General features: G+C 37.2%; 1 protein-coding gene across 2 annotated transcripts in view; it reads left to right on the top strand.

Annotated features, from left to right (window-relative positions):
- BAALC (BAALC binder of MAP3K1 and KLF4) overlaps positions 1-22,077 on the top strand; it is a 108,017-nt gene that overhangs the window by 56,822 nt on the left and 29,118 nt on the right. The window contains exon 2 of one of the 2 annotated variants that reach the window (XM_007488181.3): positions 17,834-18,005. The exons of the other annotated variant lie outside the window; for it this stretch is intronic. Coding sequence (XP_007488243.1) covers positions 17,834-17,982 — 149 coding nt within the window. The 3' untranslated portion in view covers positions 17,983-18,005. Of the gene's footprint in view, positions 1-17,833; positions 18,006-22,077 lie in introns of those variants that run through there. 2 annotated transcript variants of the gene reach the window in all.

The raw sequence follows: 22,077 nt of genomic DNA, 5'->3' as shown, positions 1-22,077 counted from the left end.
ATTCTAGAAATAGGAAATTAAAATTGGTCAAGGAAGAGAATTGACTTCCTACTTGCAATAACAACATGGTTGTGCAGAAAGAACTGGAGAGCTGTATACATTATGAACACTGAATATTAAGTTTCATGTAGTAAATGGGCTTCAACATTTAATCATTTCTATTCTATTTTTTCTTGAAGTGGTTAGTCAAACAATAAGCATTTATTAAGTGCCTATTTTATTCTAGGTGCTGATTATAGAAAGTCTATTGTTAGCTTTGGGGAGTAGTATTAATTTGCAAAGTCTTTTACATAAATTATTTAATTTACCTTTCCAGTAACCCTATGAAATAAATTGTAGAAGGATCACTATTGCTTTCATTTTTCATATTAGGAAAATGAAAATCAGAAAGATTAAACAACTTGCCCAAAGTTCCCCAGTTGGTTTATATTAGCAATAGTGCCAAAATCTGGGTTTTTAGGGCCTTAAGTCCTCCTTCCTCTACTATATCCTGCTTTTATCTCTCTGATGCAAAATCAATTTACTTTCCATTTTTTGTTCTTTTTTTTTAAAACCGTTCCTTCTGTCTAAGAATCAATACTATGAATTGGTTCCAAGTCAGAAGAGTAGTTAAGGGCTAGACAATGGGGCTTAAGTGACTTGCCCAGGGTCACACAGCTGGGAAGTATCTGAGGCCAGATTTGAAACTAGTATCTCCGGTCTCTAGGTTTGGCCCTCAATCCACTGAACTACCCAGCTTCTGCTCCTCCCTTTATTGTTCTTAAAGGAAATGTTACATTTGTCACAATTAGCAAAAAGCTATCTATTTGGGGAATATAAGGAGAGGGATTGCTGCTGTACTCATTGAGTGGTTTTGACATGGCTTCCCCCAAATTAAATTCTCAGTGCCAATGAATTAGAGAGCTAGAAAATATGACTATCATACAGAGAATTATGAGTTTCCAAAAGGAATGCAGCTTTCACACTTGGCTATGTTCAAATGAGTAATTATTAAGTGCCAGGCCAAAAAACAAAATAGTTCCTATGCTCATGGAGCTTAAATTCTACTGTGGGACAAAATGTACACAAAACCAATTCAAGATAGTTCTATGTGGAGGACACTAACAGCTGGGGAGATTGGAACAAGAAAGCCTCATGTGGAATGTGTTGCTTGAGCCAAGTCATGCCTGTTCTCAGCAGGAAAAAGATAAGAAATGACCCCAGTTAAGATTATTTAGCTCATGTCTACTTGCTATGTGCAAATGAATTATGAACAAACTACATCATGTTGACAGTATGAGTTCATACACCTAGTCAGTTTGCTCTGTGAGGTCAGCCTTCCAAAGGTCCTGGCAAGGGGAGCTCTGTCCACCTGGCCAAAGAGCCCTCAGGTCCCCATCATCCCTATCAAGAAGTTTTCAAGCTTATTCTCCAAGTGCCGATGGGTTATGCAGACATAGAATTGCTAGTAAAACCCCATCTCAACCAATCTCATTACAAAGAAGCATCATGTATAAAGCCACAGTTCTTACCACAGCCTCAGGTTATTACTTGTCTATCTTGTTACTTGTTACTTAGTACTTGTAGATCTGGTTATAACTAATTGTCTCGAATTCTTAGAAGAATGTTTTCTTTGGTCCCAAAGACTGTTTCGTCTGAAACAATTTTCTGTAACAAAAGAATGATGAAGATGAGGAGCCAAAGAACTGAATTCAACCATTTTCTGTGCAATTCTTCTTGCCATAAAGTAGTAAATGAGTCAACTCTCCTAACCCTTCTTTGCCTTAAAAATTCTATAGGAAAATAAATGAGAGATGCTTCAATTTAATAATTCAATTTAATTCAAACACATATTTAGTAAGTGCCTTCTATATGCAGAAAACTGTGCTGGGTCTAAGAGAGAAATAAGGTTTAAAGAAGACATGGTCAGGGCAGCTCGGCAGCTCATTTGATAGAAAACCAAGCCTGGAGACAGGGGTCCTGGGTTCAAATATAGTCTCAGATACTTTCTTACCCAGTGACCCTGGGCAAGTCACTTAACCTCAGTTGCCTAGACCTTAACATTCTTCTACCTTGAAACTTATAATTAGTATCAATTCTAAGACAGAAGGGAAGGCTTTCTAGAAATAAATAAATAAGCACGGTCCCTGCCTTTATGAAGCTTATAGTCTAGTAATGCAAACCCCCCCCCCAAAAAAAACCCCAACCCAATACAGATTATACTATCAACTTAATCTACTATTGACCATAGTAGGATATTATTTGGGTGTTAGAGATAGAAAATAAAGAGTCTTGTAAGATCTGAGGGGAACAAGGTTATTTGAAACAGAAAAGGCCAGAAAAGGCTTCCTGGGGGTGATCATTTGAAAAGCCTGCTATGTATTAGGCATTGTGGAGGGTTCTAGGAATACAATGATATAAATAAAGTTAATTCCTGCCTTTGAGAAATATACATTCTATGATATTATGCTGGCACAGAATGTTACATACATTGTCAAATGTTGTCATAGGGACCATTGATTTTATTGAACTGTTTTTCTTGGTTACAAGGGGAAGGTTTATGCTGGACAGTGGAAGGGAGTGGTATAGTTGATAATGATGTGATGTAAAAATAAAAGGCATAAATAAAACCTCTAAAACAGATAAATGTCTCAAGTCCTTCTGCCATTTGTAGTCTCTTTGGGTGATATTTACATTTATAGTTAAAGAAATAGAGGAATCTTGACACTTTCCTCCTGCAGACCAAAAGAACTGCATGTTAAATTGCCCCAGAGATGCTGTTTAACTTCCCAGTGAGCATTTTCTGCAAATTTAGAGGATTTCTCTTCAGTGACTCTGCTATGCAAGGGGCTAGTGAGTCATCTGATAAGAGCCTGATAATAATAATAATAACCTTTACTGGATCAATATAACCTTCAAAGAGCAAGCCTGGAGCTGCTCCTGAAGCCCTAGAGGTACTCAGGTGGAAGAGATCTCATCCATCTCATCTAGATCAATCCCTTTTGGAAACCTGAATCCCTTTACAACATTCCTGACAAGTGGCCATTCACTCTTCAGGATGGTCTTTTCAACTTCAGGATCCCTTCAAACCTTGCAGGAGCTTGTTGGTCCTACATGTCTTTTCTCTTTTCTCCTCTCTAGGATCCCTGCCTTGGCATGGTCAATCCCTATGATTGGAATATACTTCCTCCTAACCTCTAACCTTTGGTTTCTTCAAGATTCAGTTCAAGCCTTCTCTGATTCTGTCTGGCTGATAATGCCTTTCTTCTAACATTACCTTGCATCTGTTTTTGTATGTGTCTTGTGTGAATGTGTAAAAACGATATATATATATATATATGTACATATATATATAAAACCACAAACATACATGTGTATAGAACACGGATGTATGTTGTATGTGTAACCCAAACTCAAAGCCTCTTTTCTTTGGTAGAGCCTTATTACTCAATTTCTGTACCTGTGTGAAGGGCAGAATTAGTGAGAGTGTGGAAGAAGACAGAGCCTAGTCTTGTGGCTTTTAGGTTTGAGCAAGAAAACATAAGGTTCCGGATTCTCTTCAGATGCCTGAAGGGAGAGAAAGAGTCTGGGGAGTAGTTAAAATATGGAGGAGCTGTTACCTCAATCGTTTAAGCATATCTCTATCCTGGGTTTGCTACACTAGAGACTTTAGGATATTTCTCCTTGGGTGAGATCTAAGATTCTCTCTGAATTATCTCCCTCTCAAATGAGATAACTCATTCACTTTATGTTTTCTGAAATATTCTTAAATGTGTATCTTCTCTGAAGGGAATCAAGATATATTATATATATGTGTATATGTGCATATATGTATAATATACACATGTGTGCATATATGTGTGTATGTGTACACACATACACACCTTGGGATACTCTTTCCCCATTAAGAGAGCACCATCAGGAGTACAACTAGAACCTAAAAATGATTTCCCTAGACTAACAATATTTAGGGGGGATGAATAGATATGGTTCTAGGCTGGCACATAACAAGAACTTAAATGCTTTTTTCATTCATTCATTCTTGATCACAGGCCACAGCCAGCCACCAGCTCCGCCTTTGACGAGTAGACAAGCTTTATGGAAATTACAGTTTTTCTACTTTGATTAAAAAGGGAAACAAATCAACTCCTCATCATTCTTATTTTCTAGCATTGAAACAGTGGGTGGAATAAGGGAGAAATCAAATAAGCTCTCCTAAGCATATTCCCAACTCTGACTCCTAAATTGCCTAACCCTGTCTCCATGCCCCTTGATTGGGCCCCGCCTTGAAGTTTATAAGTAATACCTTGTAGAATGCTTCTCTTGATTCCAGTAAATCAGGGCACTCAACTATAGCCTACTATAATATGACCTTTATGAAGTAAAGTCTGTTTAAGAACTGCTTTATATAGGGAGCTCTGACGTCTGTTGGCTGGCAGTTCCTGCTGCCTAGAGGGAAAAGAAACAGCAAAGAGAGACCCAGAATTCTTAGCATTAAGAGAATCAGAAGGCAAAATGACAGTCTTATAATTAAACCCAACATCCTGGAAAGATGGTATAGTTTGAAATCCCCTTAGGAACTACAGACATTGGGAAAGTACTGTTTGAGCAGCAGCAGCAGCAGCAGCATGGTCCTCTTTTATGTAAGCAGTTCCCGTCTCCCATGACACCTCAAAGAGAAATCTCGGCAGAAGGAATTTTTCATGTTTGCACTTGCTTCCTTGGGTATTTTAGCAGTTTGTATTTAAAGGGAGAAAAACACCTACCCAGAAATAAATCTCACACTAACTCTGGCTTCCCGCTGAGAGCTGTTGCACTATCTCCAGGGTTCCTCTCATTTTGGCAGGCCACCCTATTTACTAAGTTGCCAAGTCTCAACAGATCCTAACAGTTAGAGTTGGGGAAAGGGACAAGTTTTCCCAAGAATAGTAGCATCAGTATGCCTGAGAACTGGCTTGGGGGGGGGGAGGGGAAACTGTCTGTATAGTTTTGGAAATGCAAGCTGTCCAGAGTGGAAAACTCATCTGGACCACAGGTATCCCTGCTAAAAGGCTGTCTTCAGTGAGGTGAATCAGAGTTCTGAGTGCTTAGGAGGATGCTATGTGGTAGAGACTTGAAGAGAGAGAGGTTTTGCAGGACAAGCCAAGATGCAAGAACCAAGGCTGGGGACCTGGCTGTCAGTCAAGAAGAAGGTTCCAAATGGAATGTTCCCTGGAGTTGGCAGTTGAGGCTGGCTGAGGACCCTTGTAGGGCTGCCTTGGCTTTTGGTTTCTCTGACCAAGGGAGAAACTTCTGCTCTCTCTGAGATTTGACTGACCAAGAGTTGGAGGAAAGCCAAGCTGAAGGAGAGACTTTTCTTGGTGGCTTTGTGAAAAGAAAGAAGATTTTAAACAGTTGTCCTCCATTCATCTCTCTAACTGTCTCTCTGTTACAGTTTGTGACAAGACTGATTATTTCCATAACACTCCTAAATTTTCCTTATAGTTTAGGGAAACCCTCATCCCTCTTACCTCAGTTTCCCATCCTGTTATCACAATAAACCCCTTTCCTGAGAAAGGAAACTAGAGTGTTTTATAGTTCTCTCAGGGGGGAGGGATGAAGCCAAAAGGCTTCCCGAAGAGGGCGGTTAAGGGAGGGAGTGAGGGAGGAATTGGGAGGAGGAGGTTAGGAAATATATTGATCCACTAGTCATCAGTAGGGATCAGTAAGCAAACCCTTGAACAGTCCCTTTTAGCAGTATCCCCTTGTGGCACCATCTAGCAGCATCTCTGTGGCTCCATCTCTCCCATCTCTGTAGTACCTTTACCTCCATTGTAACTAAGTACCATCAGGTGTGTCCCCATACTGAGTAGCAGCTCTCTCTAGCCTGTCAGAGTACCATTGCATCTTTTCTATTTCAGCTAACAATAACAGCTTTTGTTGCTCTTGCCCTTTATAATAATAATAGTAATCAATCAATCAGAAAGTCTTTGGTAATCGCCTAAATTGTGCTAAGCACCATGCTAACTAAGCAGGGGAGATAAAAAGACAAATGTAAAACAATCTTCTCCCTCAAGGAGTTTCCATTCTAACATGGGATAAAGCTTATGCAGCACATTCATAAGGAAATATAGAACAAATACACAATGAATTCAAGGTATTTTTAAGAGAGAGGGTACTAGTAAGAATGAAGAGAAAAACTTATACAGTTATACACCTAATAAGTATTAGAGGGAGGATTTGAATCTAAGTCTTCCCAACTCCATGTTCGGTACTCAATCCATTATACAAGGAGTATGTGAATATAGAGGAATGCTTAAATTTAATTATCCATCCTTTCTCACTGATTATATCCTACTTGATAACTATTGTTTAGAACTCAAACTAACCCAAATAGTTGATGTTGTGGTGAGGGAGAGAGTGGAAATCATAGATGCTTTAGAAGGGTTCTTAATCTGAAGTCCATAAACTTGGTGGTTTTAAAATAATTGATCACCGTATTTCAATATAATCGACTTTCCTTTAAAAATAATTATATTTAAATATAAGAATATTTTTCAAATATATAAGAATTTGGGCCATTCCCTAATTGATAAATGTTCAAAAGAGATGAAGAGTTCTTGGATGAAGAATTCAAAGCTATATATTACTATCTGAAAAAGTGCTCTAAATCATTTTTGATTAGAGAAATGCAAATCAAAACAACTTTGAGATATCATCTTACACATATACAGTTAGCTAAAATGATAAAAAGACAAGATGACAAATGGGAATGTGAAAAATTAGGGACACTAATACACTGTAGGTGGAACTGTGAACTGATTCAACCATTTTTGAGAGCAACCTGTTTGCTCAAAAAGTTATAAAACTGTGTATGCCTTTTGACCCAGCAATATCACTATTAGGTTTATTTGCTAAGGTGATCAAAGAAAATGGAAAAGAAACTATATATTGTAAAATATTTATAAAAGTTCTCTTTGTGATGGTTAAGAACTGGAAACTGAGGATATGCCCATCAATTGGAGAATGGCTAAACAAGTTGTGGCATATGATTGTGATGGAATAATGAATAGGTTAATTTTGGAAAACCAAGGAAAGATCTATATGAAATTATTAAAAGTGAAATGACCAGAAAGAAGAGAATATTATATACATACAGCAACAGAAACATCATTGGAAAAATAACTGGCATATGTCCTCCTCCAGAGAAAGAACTGATAAATAAAAATAAATAAGATAGTTTTGTATATATAAAAATATGTATATATTTTTGTCAAATAATGCCTTCTTTAATAGAATGAAGAGAAGGAGAGAGTTAAGTTGGTGTTTGTGGATAACAAGTAAATCTAAAAAAGAATACAAAATAAAAATAATAATTTTTTATTAAAAAATGAGTTTTCAATTCCCTCCCATCAGTCTCTTCCCTATCTACTGAGAAGGTAAGCAATATAATATCAGTTATACAAGGTGAAGTCATGCAAAACATTTTCATATTATCCATTTACAAAAAATAACAAGAAGAATAAAGTAAGTGAAAAAAACATGCTTCTGTCTTTGGATGTGAATATATTTTTCTTTGTGAGTCCTTTAGTATTGTCCTGGAACATTGTATCTATTAGAGTAGTTATATTTTTCACACTTGATCATTGTAACAATATTGTTGTTAATATGTATGTTGTTTTCCTGTTCATTTTACATCAGTTCATATAAGTCTTTCCATATTTGACCAAAACCATTCCCTTCATCATTTCTTATAGCATAATAGTATTCCATCACAATAATATACCAGCTTATTCAGTCATTCCCCAATTGATGAATGTCCCCTCAATTTCTAATTCTTTGCTTGCACAATTTTTTTTTGCTATAAATATTTTTTTGTATATATAGGACCTTTTCCTTTTTCTTGATCACTTTGGGGATAAAGACCAAGTAATGATGTTGCTGGGTCAAAGAGTATGCACAGTTGTATAGCACTGGGGTCCTAGTTCCAAATTGTTCTCCAAAATGGTTTTTCCTTTCCTTTTTAAGCTATGTGCTTTATTTTACAAACTTTAAACATTAATCTGAGGAATCCTTAGACTCCACTAGACGGCCAAAGGAGCCCATGACACAAAAGCATTGAGGTACACTATTGTAGAGCATTGTAGTAAAATGGGAATAAATATACTACCCACCTGATTCATAGCTTGTTGTGAACAACGTTCTCTAGAAAATACTGTATAAATATATGGATTCTTATGATAGTTGTGGCCCAAACTAAACTGGAACAGCCTTACAGATAGGAACGCTGCATGGAAACTAGAAGATAAAAGGTTGATGGAAGTTGGTTGATTTATACATAAAACTGTGCTTAAGGGTAGAGAGAAAGTAAGCCTGGCTAAGGAAAGGAGTTGATGATGAATGAAGGAAGAAGGAAGAAAGGAAAGAAGAATGAGAAAAAGGAGGAGGAGCAGGAAGAGAAGGTCTGCCAAAGTAGGAGAAGATGTGATCCTCATCATCATTATTTGCCCACAGAGTAAGCACAAGCAACACTAGAGCCCAAGTCTTCTGATGACTAGAGCCCAATCCTCTTCCCATAAATGTGCTTAGAGAGAGCCCTACTGATAAATTATTCTTTCTAGAAGATTTGCAATTCATAATAATTAGTACAAAGATAAGAGTGTTCTTGCTAAGAAAAACTGACTAGAGAGTTAAACAGGATCATTGGTGGAAGATTTGAGGAAGTATGGTTTTTACAGATATAATCTGAAGTAAATAAGGAAAAGGGCTCAGTGAAGGCTAATTAGGGAACTATGTAAGTAGATGAAAAAGTAGATCTTTTAATTACACCATTTAACAAGGTTATTTGCATGATGTAGGCATTAAACATTTGTTAAATGAATGTGCTAAGTTTTCAGGAGTCATTTGGTTAATAAACATTTTAAAGCACTTACTATGTGTCAGATAGAACTGTTAGGGATACAAAGAAATTATTCAATAATCAATCAATAAACATTTATTAAGTGCCTACTATGTGTCAGGCACTGTGCTAGGTGCTGGGGATGTAGGAAGAGGCAAAAGACAGACCTTGCCCTCAAAGAATTTACAGTCTAATGGGGGGAGGTAATATGCAAACAAATATATACAAAGTAAGTTATATGTGTGTGTAAAGAAGAAATAATCAACAAAGGTAATACAATGGAATTAAGAGGGATTTGGGAAGGATTCCATTAATGATGGGATTTTAGTTGGGACTTAAAGGAAGCCAGGAAGGTCAGGAAGATAGTGTGGAACAGAGAGAATGTTCTAGACATGGGAGATAGCCAAAGAAAATACTCAGAGCTGAGAGATAGGGTGTCTTGTTCATGGAACAGCCAGGAGAACAGTGTCACTGGATCCAAGATCTTGTGCTGGTGGCTAAGGCCTAAGAAGACTGAAAGGTAGGAAGGGGCTAGGTGATTAGGGACTTTGAATGCCAAACAGAGGAGTTCTTGTTAGATCCAGGAGGTAAGAGAGAACCACAAAAGTCTGTTGAGTAGGAGAGCAACATTATTAGACCTGCACTTCTGGAAAATCAATTTAGTGACTAAATGAAAGATGGATTAGAGTGGGGGGTGGGGGAGACTTGCTGATTCACCAGCAGACTATTGCAATAGTTCAGCTGTGAGGTGCTGAAGGCCTACACTAGAATGGGGGCAATGTCAGAACAGAGAAGGGGGCTTCTCTGAAAAAGGTTGCAAAGGTGAAATCGCAATGCCTTTTTAGCAAATTGGGTATGGAGGATGAGACAGTGAGGAGTCTTAGACACAATTCTTAGGTTGTGAGCCTGAGAGGCAAGGTTCTTAGCCAAAATACTTGGGGACGGGGGAGTCATGAGATGCTTGAGGAGTGATGAAAAGATTTGGAAGAGCTTCCATGAGAGGAGATAGTGATTTGAAAGGGAGGTCTACTTGGATTTCCTAGCAGCAGTGAAAACTCAGTTGAGTTTGTATAACATAAATTTTTAGGGGATCCACTCAGAATGGTTATGTGATTTTCTCCATCTTCCTTCAGCAGCAAATGGTGAGAATGACTCAAGTTTGAGGCTTGACTAGACATAATTGGCAATATGGTAACAGAGGTAGGAATTCAAGTAAGGAGGCCATTATAGAGTTAAATTTATTCATCAAGGGTTTAAGATAAAGAAAAGAAGACAGAATGGTTAGTGCAAGAGAGATAACTTAGGAGAGAACTGAGGGATCAAAAGATTGAGACCATGGTGCAGATAAAAATAGGGTTTTGTAAGAGAAGGCAGAAGGAAAAGTGAAAAGTCCATAAGATTATGGTCTGATAAAGGGATTTTAGAATTCTTGAACATAGAGATGACATATTTGTGAGTGATGCCAGGATTAAGATATAACAATCTCTGTGTATGTCTGAGGTGGGGTATAAGAATAGTTCATGGGAGGTGAGTAAGTTGAGGAACCAGATGGTTAGGGTGTTTAAGAGAGTCATTTTGTCTGTTGAAGTCCCCTATTATGAGGGCAGGACTTGAGTTGGAGGGAGTAATTGTGAGCCAGGTACCAAAGCCATTAGAGAAAGTCAGGAGTGAAGCCTAGAGAGGAACCAAGAAATGGCGGATCTAGCCATCCCCTTTACATTGGAAGTTCTGAAAGGACCCAGCCAATCAAAAGAAGTCAAAAGGTTAATGTACCCCTTGCTGATTTGGTCTGGGTAGATACTTTCATCAGGTTATTTTCACACACCCAGATTTCCTTTTTTTAAGTTGTGTGCCACATGGTTGGTGTTTTGTGGTAATTATTGTTGTTGTTTTTACCACTAATGTCCATGGTTCAAGAACAGGATGCTTTTTCTTAATTAAGTTTGTCTTTGGGAAATTTTATGCCATTTTTTCCAGATGCCCTCTGGGGCAAAGCATGTGGATCTCAGATGTTGTTTAGACTGTAGCCAGAGTTGTCCTTATAAATCTTTGGAATCTGTTTAATTTTGTCTTTTTATTCCCTGCAGGGCCCCTCTGAGTTTGTGTAATGGTTTCTTTTGTGGGGCTGCCACATTCTAATTGACAGCTTGCCACAATTTTTTGTGAAGACAGTAAGATAGAAAAATGCCAGCAGCAAGGAGAGATTTTCCTGTCCCATGTAATTAATTTTGCAGGATGAAGAGGCAAGATTTCAATAGGTGGCAGTGTGATAGCAGAGCATCAATACAGAGCATTTTCCCTATAATATTACTCTCAGTCATACATCCTAGTCCAGATCTGAACAGGCTAGAGGGCCAAACAGAGTTTGACGAGTACAATTCTCTTTCTATAGCACCCTAGAGAATTTCTCCCAAATAGATAGGTAATATTTTATATTCCAGACTGTTCAATTTTCTGTCTATCTAATGGAATCATATTTATGTAATTTCTGATGACTTTGGGCAGTTGATCAGTGATCCCCTTTACTTACTAAGATCAGGTGCTGTGATGAGGATGGCATCTGTCTATCAAATGCCTTCCAACTGCTATATTTTCTGTGGTTCCTTTTGGGGTAGGGGTACAAAGGATGAAATATAGAGAACAGACAACTTCTGCAACAGCTAAAAGTCTCTGCTCTTTGGAAAGAAGTCAATGGTGTAAATTCATTAGCCAGTCTAGTACACATCTGTTCTCCTGACTAACTCTGTGATTTGACTTGTCTCCTCTATGGGATGAAAATGCCATGAAGTGCATCAAGAAGATATGTCCCAGGGGCAAGCAAATGGCTTGTGATTTTTCATTATGATGCTTACCATGGGGAAAATAGAATGATGTTTTTCTTCAATTCCCAGAACTTAGCACTGGACCATTGGCTCTTGCCTTGCCTATAGCCCCAACCCTCCAGAAGTACTCTGTACCTTCTCTCTCCTGGGGTTCTGACCCTCTTGGTGGAAGTCAAAAAGATCTACCAAGACTTTCCTAGAAGACAGGGACCAGAGTCAAAATTATTCTAACTATTCCTTGAGTCAAGGTCATTAATCTAGAGGTGAAACTGAAACCAGGGAAATAAATCTTTGCTATTATTTGTCTTTCCCTCTCAATAGCTCACTGCCCATTTATAGCATTTCCCAAACTATGTCTGTGTTCCCTGTTAAGCAACTGCTCAGTGACTTTAGGAACCTTGTCCTTTGCCACTACTCCTTTCCTCTTGTACATGCCTAGTTGCCTCCAGGTTGCCCATAGCCCCTGATTGTGGGGCCCCAAGTTCTCCTCCTGTTGCCTTGTGCTTTGGATCAATCTCCTTTTCCTTCCTTCTATCAAACTTCATTTCATTTTTGCTAAAGAATGTTCTTTTCAGCTATAATTAGAAAAGGGTCTGAGAAATTATTTTGCACCAAGGTGTTAATGACTGATAAAAGCTTATTTTGGGATCTCCAGAGTTTTATAGCATATAATAAAGGAATGGTAGAATATAAAATGATGTTTGGGGATGGGGAGGACTTGGAGCACCTTTAGCTCACATCACATAGGTAGATCTTTTCCAAACCTCAAGTGGATTTTATAAATGATTTAGGACTTGGGTATGGATCGAATGACTGAGGCCCCTTCCAACTCTGAAATTTTTATTATTTTATGATTAGTCTAGAATAGAAGTTCTTAACCTGGGGTCCTTTAATTTATTTAAAATTTTTTTATAATTATATTTCAATATAATTGGTTTTCTTTATAATCCTATGTGTTTTAATTTATGCATTTAAAACTTTCTTCTGAGAATGAGTCCATAGGTTTCAGCAAAATGTTAGAGTGACTATGACACAGAAAAAGTTAAGAAACCTTGGTCTAAAGTGAACTACTGTTAGGTAGTGGGTCCCAATAACAGAATAAGGATTACACAGTGACTCCCTTTGGCTACTTCAGTCCAGAAACCACCATCTTTTCTGATTGCTGCAGGCTCAGAATCATAGGATCACAGTATTTGAAAACAGAAAGGGATCTTCCCTCAAAGGCTGTCTAGCTCCATCCTTACATGAAAGGAATTCCCACTGGACAGTTCCAAGAAATGGTTATCCATATCCAACCTCTTCTTGAAGACCTCTAATGAGGTAGAGGCCCCTCCCTGCCCCTCCACCCCAACTTCCGATCCCAAGGAAGTTCAGGATGCTGTTGGACAGATCAAATTGTTGGGAATTTTGTCCCAACATGAAATCTAACTTAACTTCTGTGTGATTTCTTCCCATTTCTCCTGATTTTGCCCTCCTGGGCCAAACAGAATGAGTCCGATTCTTATAATCCATAGGACATCTTCCAATACTTGAAGATCACTGTCATGCCCCACCCTCCTATCTCTTGTCTTCTTTTCTACAGGCTAAAAATCCCCAGTTCCTTAAACAGATCATCATATCACATGGACTCAAGGCTACCTACACTGTCCTTAGGACACAATCCAGATTATTAATGTTCTTAATGTAATTAATCTTACCATCTAATTGCTATCACACCAAATATCTATAACTCTTTCCCTGAAGAGCAAATCAGGGCATTATGCAGTCCACATTTTCACATACAAATATACAAGTATGACCTCATTTTATGCTATAGTTGTGTTTCTAAAAGTTTGAGGGACATTGAGAACAAGGGTCTTATTCAAATGAAGGAAATATTACATAAAGGGCAATTCAATAGTACTAACCATAGCTAGCATTTACATAGCTTTAAGCGTAAAACTGCACTAGAGGGGCAGCTAGGTGGCTCAGTAGATAGAGAGCCCAGTTTGGAAATGGGAGGTCCTGGGTCCAATGGGGCTGGCCTTAAACACTGCCTATTTGTGTGACTCTAGGAGTCATGTTATCCCAGTTGCCTAGCCCTTATGGTTCTTTTGCCTTGGAAATTATCCTTAGAAACTATTCTAAGATGGAGCTAAGGATTTTTTTAACTGCACTAGAACATTTGGAATACCTTGTATATGATGACATAGATACACACATATACAGAATCACAGATTTTGGAATTAGAAAAAAATCTTTGAGATCTACTAGTTTGTAAACATACATATTATATTCACACATATGTGTGGATTTGATCCAGGGAATTGATTTCAACTAAAATATGATTCATATTTGGAAAATTGATGATATGCTCTTTCAGAAACAAAGATTTTTCATAAAATCTGATTATATATTCAGAATCACAGAATTTTCAGTTCAGAATTAACCTTAGGGGACCATGCTATTTTACTCATTCTCTGCTTTCATTTATAGATGAAGAACAGCAATTTCAAGGAGACTAAATAGATTACCAAGGTCACATACCAAGATATCATACATAATGGCAGATTTAGTATTATAACTAAGTCTCATGATTCCCAGTTTGCATATTTTCCACTTTGCCAAAGAGAATTGGCCATTAAAGAAACAACCTATTGAAAAAATCTTTTTGCAAAGAAAATAATGTCATATGGATCAATGTGAAGAGTACTAGTTCTAGAGTCATAGGAATTACATTCAAATGTTCACTATCTGTTTTGGGGCAAGTCCCTTAACCTACTTGGGCTTTTTCTTTGTTATCTGTAAAATGAGCAGTTGAATGAAATTCCCTCTAATATCTCTTTTAGCTAAAAATTTATAATATTGTGTTGTGGTGTGTGCATGTATGTATGTGTGTAGAAAATACACACATATCTAAAGTTTGCTTAAAATTGGCCTACTATTATTAAAATGATACCTAGTAGTAACTTATCTAAGCTGGCTTCTCTTCCTTCCTTCCTTCCTTGCTTCCTTCCTTCCTTCCTTCATTAGTTTCTTCCAAGGCAGAGCTATTAATAATTGAATTCATGAAGAAAAATTCTGATTTGATATAATGAAAAAAAATTAGAATCAGATTTTTCCAAAAGCAGAATGGGTTGCCCCAGGAAGTCTGTTTTTGGTGGTAGTCTTCAAGAGAAGATTGACTGATGACTTAGGGAAGATTCATTTTATGGATATTGATTGGACTGCTGAGATTCCTTCAAATTGTGAACTTCTCTGATTCTGTGAATCATTTAAGAGTTTGCTGGCCAGAAACATGGCTGATTAATCTACAAATATAAAGCATCAGTAAATGCACACTGAGGTTTGTTGTCAAATGAAAGCCACTCTGTATTTACTTGAGTACTTTGAATCCTGTACCCCTGCTAGGTCCAAAGGATTTTATCACTAACCATTACTTTTTCCTCATATTGCTAGCCCATGTTGCCAGAGACCATGGTAGAGCCAAGCTGTAGAGCCAAGAAACTTGGGTCCCTTTTTTCCTCTTTTTTTCAATTATTCTTTTCAGTCCAAAGAAAACAAATTAATTAACATTAATTAAACATCTATAATGTATTCAGGATCCTGTGCTAGGTGTTGGGACATCAAGATAAAATTCAAACTGTCCCTGCTCTCAAGGAGCTTAAATTCTAACAGGAGAAACAACATGTGTCTATGCATGTATACATATATAAATTATATGTATATGTACATATTTTATGAAGAGATTTGGTTTTTAATCCCTCCCATAGTTCATTTGAAATAATTCCAGATGTTGTGTTTTTAATGTGTTACCAAGGTATTAAATGATGGACTTAATGTCAGGAAGACCTGTCTTCAGATACTATTTCTGATGCTTAGCAACTGGGTCATCTTGACCGAATGCCTCAAGTTCTCTGGGTCCTCTTTATCTATAAAATAAAGGAGTTAGTCTGGCTGACCTATAAGGTCTGTTTCAGCTCTAAATCTATGATCCTCTGAAAACCGTGGGAGTAGAAACACAGAAGAAAAACAACTGCTTGATCACATGGGCTGATGGGGATATGATTGGGGATGTAGACTCTAAATAATCATCCTAGTGTAAATATCAATAATAGGGAAATAGGTATGGATCACTAACACATGTAAAACCCAATGAAATTGAGTTTTGGCTATGGGAGGGGGTTAGGGGGAGGGGAGGGAAAGAATCATGTAACCATGGAAAAATAATCTAAATGAATTAATTAAATAACCCCCCCCCAAATACTTAATAAGTGCAAAGTTAAAAATAAAATAAAATAAAAGACCAAACCTCAATATAATGAAAAAATTACTCTATGATCCTCTGATTATATATTATCTATTTATTAGTATAAGCACATCCCTGATTGAGTTTGAAGGTAGCAAAACCACTGGATGAGCAAAAATTGGCCATATCCTTGAAGGGATGTATATAGCTGAACTATAGATAACTGAGTCTATAGCTAAAGTGAATTAAAGAGAACCAGCAGTCAGGAATGAACCCAGATCTTTACCTCTTAAGGGAGATGAGATGATTTTTTCTCCTCATTACTGGGATTGTTCTTAATATTTAATAGCTGAGCTGCTTATTTAAAAAGAGATAACTTGTACAGCAGCTGGAGGGTCATTTTGAGATAATTCAAGCCATAGCTAAAGGAGCAGAGATATATTCTCTATATATGCATAACTTTCTGTACTATATATATATATATATAAGTGCACATGTATATGGATTCAGAAAGATATAGATATAGATATATATACAGATAACTAGTTAGCAAGATAGACAGGTAGAGAGACAGACAGACAGATAGATAGGTAGACAGACAGACAGACAGACAGACCAGACAGACAGACAGACAGACAGACAGACAGACAGATAGATAGATAGATAGATAGATAGATAGATAGATAGATAGATAGATGGACAGATAAAGTTAATCACTATAGGGACAATGTGGCTTAGAAGAATGGGATATCTGATGATTAAAAAAAAAGTGGGCCAACTCTGGACTCAAGTGAGTGGTAGTCTCTACAATGAAATGTCAAGGGATAGAGCAGAGTAGACCTCAAAATCTAGCTGAGCAACCCTTCCAGAAGAAACACCATACCCAATGGGTGACTTTGTGAAGAAGACTCCATAAGAAAGTATTTAATAATCTAATAGTAATGGAGAAGTCAGTCGCCTTGGTCATATGTGTTCTCCACACATACTCTTACTACCATTTTATTTTAAGTTTGTGTCTGCCCTATTCTCATGGTCACTAAGTATATTTGTAGGATACTACACCCAAGGCTTATGGGAACAGTATTTTATAGCTGCTTAAAAAAACCAAAAAACTATGCCATCGTTAGAAATGATTTTGCTAAGAACTAATTATGTCAAATGTCTGACTTTTAAGGAAAATCATATTAGTGGCAGTTTGTGAACTATAATTTTAGGAATGGATGCCCAGAAGGTATTTTTATAATCTCAGTTAGCAAAACTCTTTGGGAGGCAACAAGGTATGAGATAAAGCACACTACTAAAGGAGAACTGAGGTCTTGTCTCAATTCTGACTGATTTATTGTGTAACCATTGGACAATTCATTTAGTGTCCTATAGCTTAGACTCCTTGATTGTAAAATGAAGTTATCAGACTTAATAATCTTTAAAGTAATTTCTAGTTTTTGCATCCTGTGAAACTATTTCTAACAGGCAGTCATTGTCAAGAGCTTATCAAATGTTTAGAAAAGGTGTGTCACATCTTAAATTGTGACATCTGGACCTTCAGCTACTTTTCTAATGTTTCTTAATCCCAAGAAGGAACTTTGTAATTATTTGTTTAGTTAGGTTTGATTAATCAAAGAACCTGCTAAAGAATCTTATAGAGTAACTGATACTTTGTGTTTCTGGGCTCTTACTTCACAGAAAAAAAAAAGGTTTTTTCCAATAATCATAACATTTTTTCCTTACATAGCATTTCTTATCTGATATTTCTATAACTTTTTACTAACTGTAAGGATTTCCCAATATCCTGGGAAAGGAGTCTGTTTGCCTTTCTTCAGTAATATTAAAAACAACTCCAGGGAGAACAAAAGGCTTGAGACTCACTGTCAGTGAGTGGTGGTCATATTCAATCCTATGACTCCATGCTCTGCTCCCCTCCCTCAGGCATGTTGGAAGATGGACTATCAACTCAGGCCTGTGTCCCACTGTCTTCATCAGCAAGTGGAATCATGAAATCTGAGAAGACGACCACTTGTGGCATTCAGTGTACCATCCCCCCAGCCCATAGTGCTGGTACTTTCAGCCAGAAATAGAATGGTTTTCGGACTGCAGAGGTAGGAATGTGACAACGTGACTAAATTCAAGATCAGGAAAATTACTGCTGGCTCTGCCCCAAATGGTTCAATTCACTGGACTTGGAGTCAGGTTGACCTTGGTTCAAAATCTTCCTCTGACACTTGCTAGCTATGCAACCAGGGACAAGTCACCTAAACTCTTAGAGCCTCAATTTCCCTGTCTTTAAAATAAGGATAATAATGTCAATAGTATCTACCTCATGGAATTTGTTGTGCAGCCCAGATGACATTATACTCACACATATATTTAATCACACATGTATATATCAGTTATTATTATTTTGTCACTGAAATTAAGCATTCCACCATTTAAAAATCTTACTTACCAGAGAAAATTATGTTTTATTTGATAGCCAGAAAAACAAAGCATTTCTTCTAAGGGCACCCATTTGTACTGAATCATTGAAGTTGGGTCTTTACTCTAAAGGATAATAGAGGGAATGGTCATTTTATTCAAGAGGTACATTTTTTCTTCAGTTTTTAATCTCAAGAATTCTATATCTTACCAAGAATAACAATCAGATTGAGTCTGAAGGTTGGTGTTAGTGGGTCAGGGTAGTGAAAGTGATCAACATAGAATGGATGTGGGGAGGACAGAGAAAGTAGAAATGTTTTTGATGAACAGGAAGGAGGTGCAGTGGAAAAAAACTTTAGTTTGAGTCATAGGCCCTAGGTTAAAATCCATTTACTACCTGTGTTATTTTGAATATCACTTAATTTCTCTGTGCCTTAGTTTGTTCACTAGGGTTTAGAGTAGAATGATCTCAGAGATCCCTTGTATTTCTAAATCTATGATCCTACAGAGGTGGTCCTATTACTTCAATATTAATAATACTTCATCAATTAATTATATAATTAATTTATTAATTATAATTTATTATATTAATAATTATACTTAACATAATATTTAATAATAATAAATATACAATAATACTTCAATTCCTTGAACCTGGAGGGGAGCAGAGTTCTACATGAACGCTTAGTCTGGTCTCTGTGCTTCTAGGATAGGTAGGGTGCTATTATGTGCCTTTCCAGACAAAGGCAACTAAAACTGCTTCCTTTCTATTTCATCCAGAATATGATATACTATACCAAGTCCATTCTCCTAAATCTTGTCTCCATTTTTTATTCCAACTTATTTTGCAACATATAGGTCCTTTTAAAGTCACTCCTCTGCCAAAAGTTCAAGAATTTAACAAAATTGGCCTTCAGGGCCATCTTCCTTCCTATTCAGAATCTTTTTTCTCCCAGGAGTCATAGATCATTAAGGCTAGAAGGCTTATAAGGATATCACTTTACAGATAAGGAATTAAGACCTGAAAAAAGTCAAGCGATCTATCCAAGGTCACACAGTTAGGAGCACAGTTATCACTGGTACTTAAGTCTCTGGTCTCCCAATAAGATGAAAAGGACAGGGAAGGGAATAGACTTTATTAATATCCCTCAAATGAGATACTATAAAACAGGAGTTCTTAACCTTTTTGTGTGTCATGGATCCTTTTGGCAATCTGGTGAAACCTATGGACCTTTTCTCCAAATAATACTTTTGAATGCATAAAACAAAATACATAGGGCTAAAAAGGAAATGTATTCTGTTGGAAACTCTACTATATTATATAAGGAAATTATAATATATTGAAATGAAGACATCATTTCCCCCATTTATGTTTATTTATCTTCTGAAATCTATCCACAAAGCTCTTATGTGGACCCCATATTGAGAACTCTTGTTATAGAAAGTAGCCACAAAGAAGGAAAAATAGTCAGTCAAGAAACATGTATTAAGACCCAACTATGGGTTATTTGAGCTAAGAACTGGTGATACAAAGAAAGTTAAAAGTTCCTATTTTTGAGAAGCTCACAGTCCAGTGGAGACAACAACATAACACAGGATAAGTAGAAAATAATCAGCCAAGGGAAGATATAAGAATTAGGAGGGATTCGGAAAGACTTCCTGGAGGTGAGATTTTAATTAGAACTTGAAGGAAGCTAAGGATGCCAAGAGACTGAGAAGAGAATTCCAAACATGGGGGGACAAACAGCATGGGGGAGAAAACAGCAAAAGGCAGGAGATGAAATGTTTAGTTTTAGGAACAGTAAAAGGCAAATGTCACTGGATCAATATGTGGGTATAAGGAATATGGGAAAAGGTAGTGATGGGGAAACTTATGAAAGGTTTTTAATATTAATCAGAACATTTGATCCCTGAAGTGACAGGGAGTCATTGGAATTTATTTAGGCAGGGGTGGGGTGGGGTAGGAGAGTTATGTGTCCATATCTGTCTTTTAGCAAGATTACTGACAGCTGAATGGAGGCTGGACTTGAGTGGAGAGAGGCTTGTAACAGGCAGATCAGTCCATAAGCTAAATAGGCATGAGGTGATAAAGGCCTTCAGTAGAGTGGTGACAGTATCAGAGGCAAGAAGGAGGCATATTCAAGAGCTATTATGAAGGTAAAATCAATAGTTCTCAGAACTAGATTGGATTTGGAGGCTAAGAGAAGGTTAGCTAAGGATGACATTTAGGTTGTGAGCCTGGGTGACTGAAATAATGGTGGGGCAATAGGGAAGTTCTGAGGGAAGAGGGTTTGGGTAGAAAGATGATGAATTCAATTTTGGACATTTTACAGTTGGAGACATGAGACTAGAAATCAGTAGAGAGGTGAAGTTTTAAAAATCATCTGTATAGGGATGATAATTGAATCCATAGAACCTAATGAAATCTCCAAGTGAAATAGTCTAGAGCCTCTTGGTGAACCTATAGCACACATGCTGGAGAGGGATGCTCCCAATCCCTCTGCCAAGCAGCCCAATGTGAATGCTTCCTCCTTCCCCTATCTGGGGCAAGGGGGTGGTTCATATGCAGCGTGAGGATGCAGTTTGGGCACTTGGTCTCTAAAAGGTTTGCCATCACTGGTCTAGTGGGAGAAGAGAAGAGGGCTCAAGACAGAGCCCTGTGGGTCTCCAAAGTTAGCAGGAATGACCTGGATAAAGATCCAGCAAAAGAGACTGAGCCACAGTCAGAAGATAACCAAGAAAGAACATTGTCATGAAAACCTAAAGAAAAAGGAGTATTAAGAAGAGGATAATCAACAGTGTCAAAAGCTTCTGAGAGGTCAAGAAGGATGAGGACTGAGAAAAAAAAAACATTGGATTTGACAAGTAAGAGATCATTGGCAACTGTGAAACACCTTGTTACTCTCAGCAATACAATGATCTAGGACAACTCCAAAGGACTTATGTCTTATGCTATCCACCTTCCAGAGAAAGAATTGTTAGAATTGGAATGCACATCAAAACATATTATTTTCCACTTTATTTATGGTTTTATTTTGGGATTTTGGAAGTGGCATTTTCTGACAAAAATGACCAATATGGAAGTATGTTTTGCTTGTTAATATATGTATAACCCAGATGAAATTGCTTACCATTTTTGAGAGGAGGAAGGAGAGTGATAATTTGGATCTTACAATTTTGGAAAAATTTATGTTGAAAATTGTTATTACATGTAATTGGGAAAATAAAATATCTTTGAATAAAAAAACTTAAAAAGAAAAATAAGTCATATAAAAAGAAACATCATTGGTAATTTTGGGGAGATAAGTTTTAGTTGAATGATGAGAGAGGTTGGAAGCTACACTGTAGAAAATGAGAGTGAAAGAAGAAATACAGAGAAGCACCTAATATAGATGGCCTTCTCAAGGAGTTTAATCACAAAATGCACAAGAGATGTGGGTTGATGAGAGTTTTTTGAGGGTGTAGGAAACAGGCATTTGTGTAAGCAGTAAAAAAAATAGTCATGAGATAGGGAGAGATTAAAGATTAGTGAGACAATGAGAATGACAGAGGAGGCAGTCTCTTGGAGAAGATACTACGGAATGGGATCACTTGACATGTAGAGGGATTAAGCCTTGTCTAGAAAAAGGACCATAAGAAACAGGGGTAAAGAGGTAGGGGATTCAGAAGATAATGGCAGAAGCATCTGGGTGATGTGAGAGGAAAGGAAAAAAGAGTAACTCTTGACAAGTGACCTTAAATTTTTCAGTAAAATATGA

The sequence above is a fragment of the Monodelphis domestica genome, chromosome 3 (genome assembly GCF_027887165.1).
Source record: "Monodelphis domestica isolate mMonDom1 chromosome 3, mMonDom1.pri, whole genome shotgun sequence".
NCBI classification, from domain to species: domain Eukaryota; kingdom Metazoa; phylum Chordata; class Mammalia; order Didelphimorphia; family Didelphidae; genus Monodelphis; species Monodelphis domestica.
Note: the sequence above shows the minus strand (reverse complement) of the source record. Positions and strands in the feature narration are given on the sequence as shown.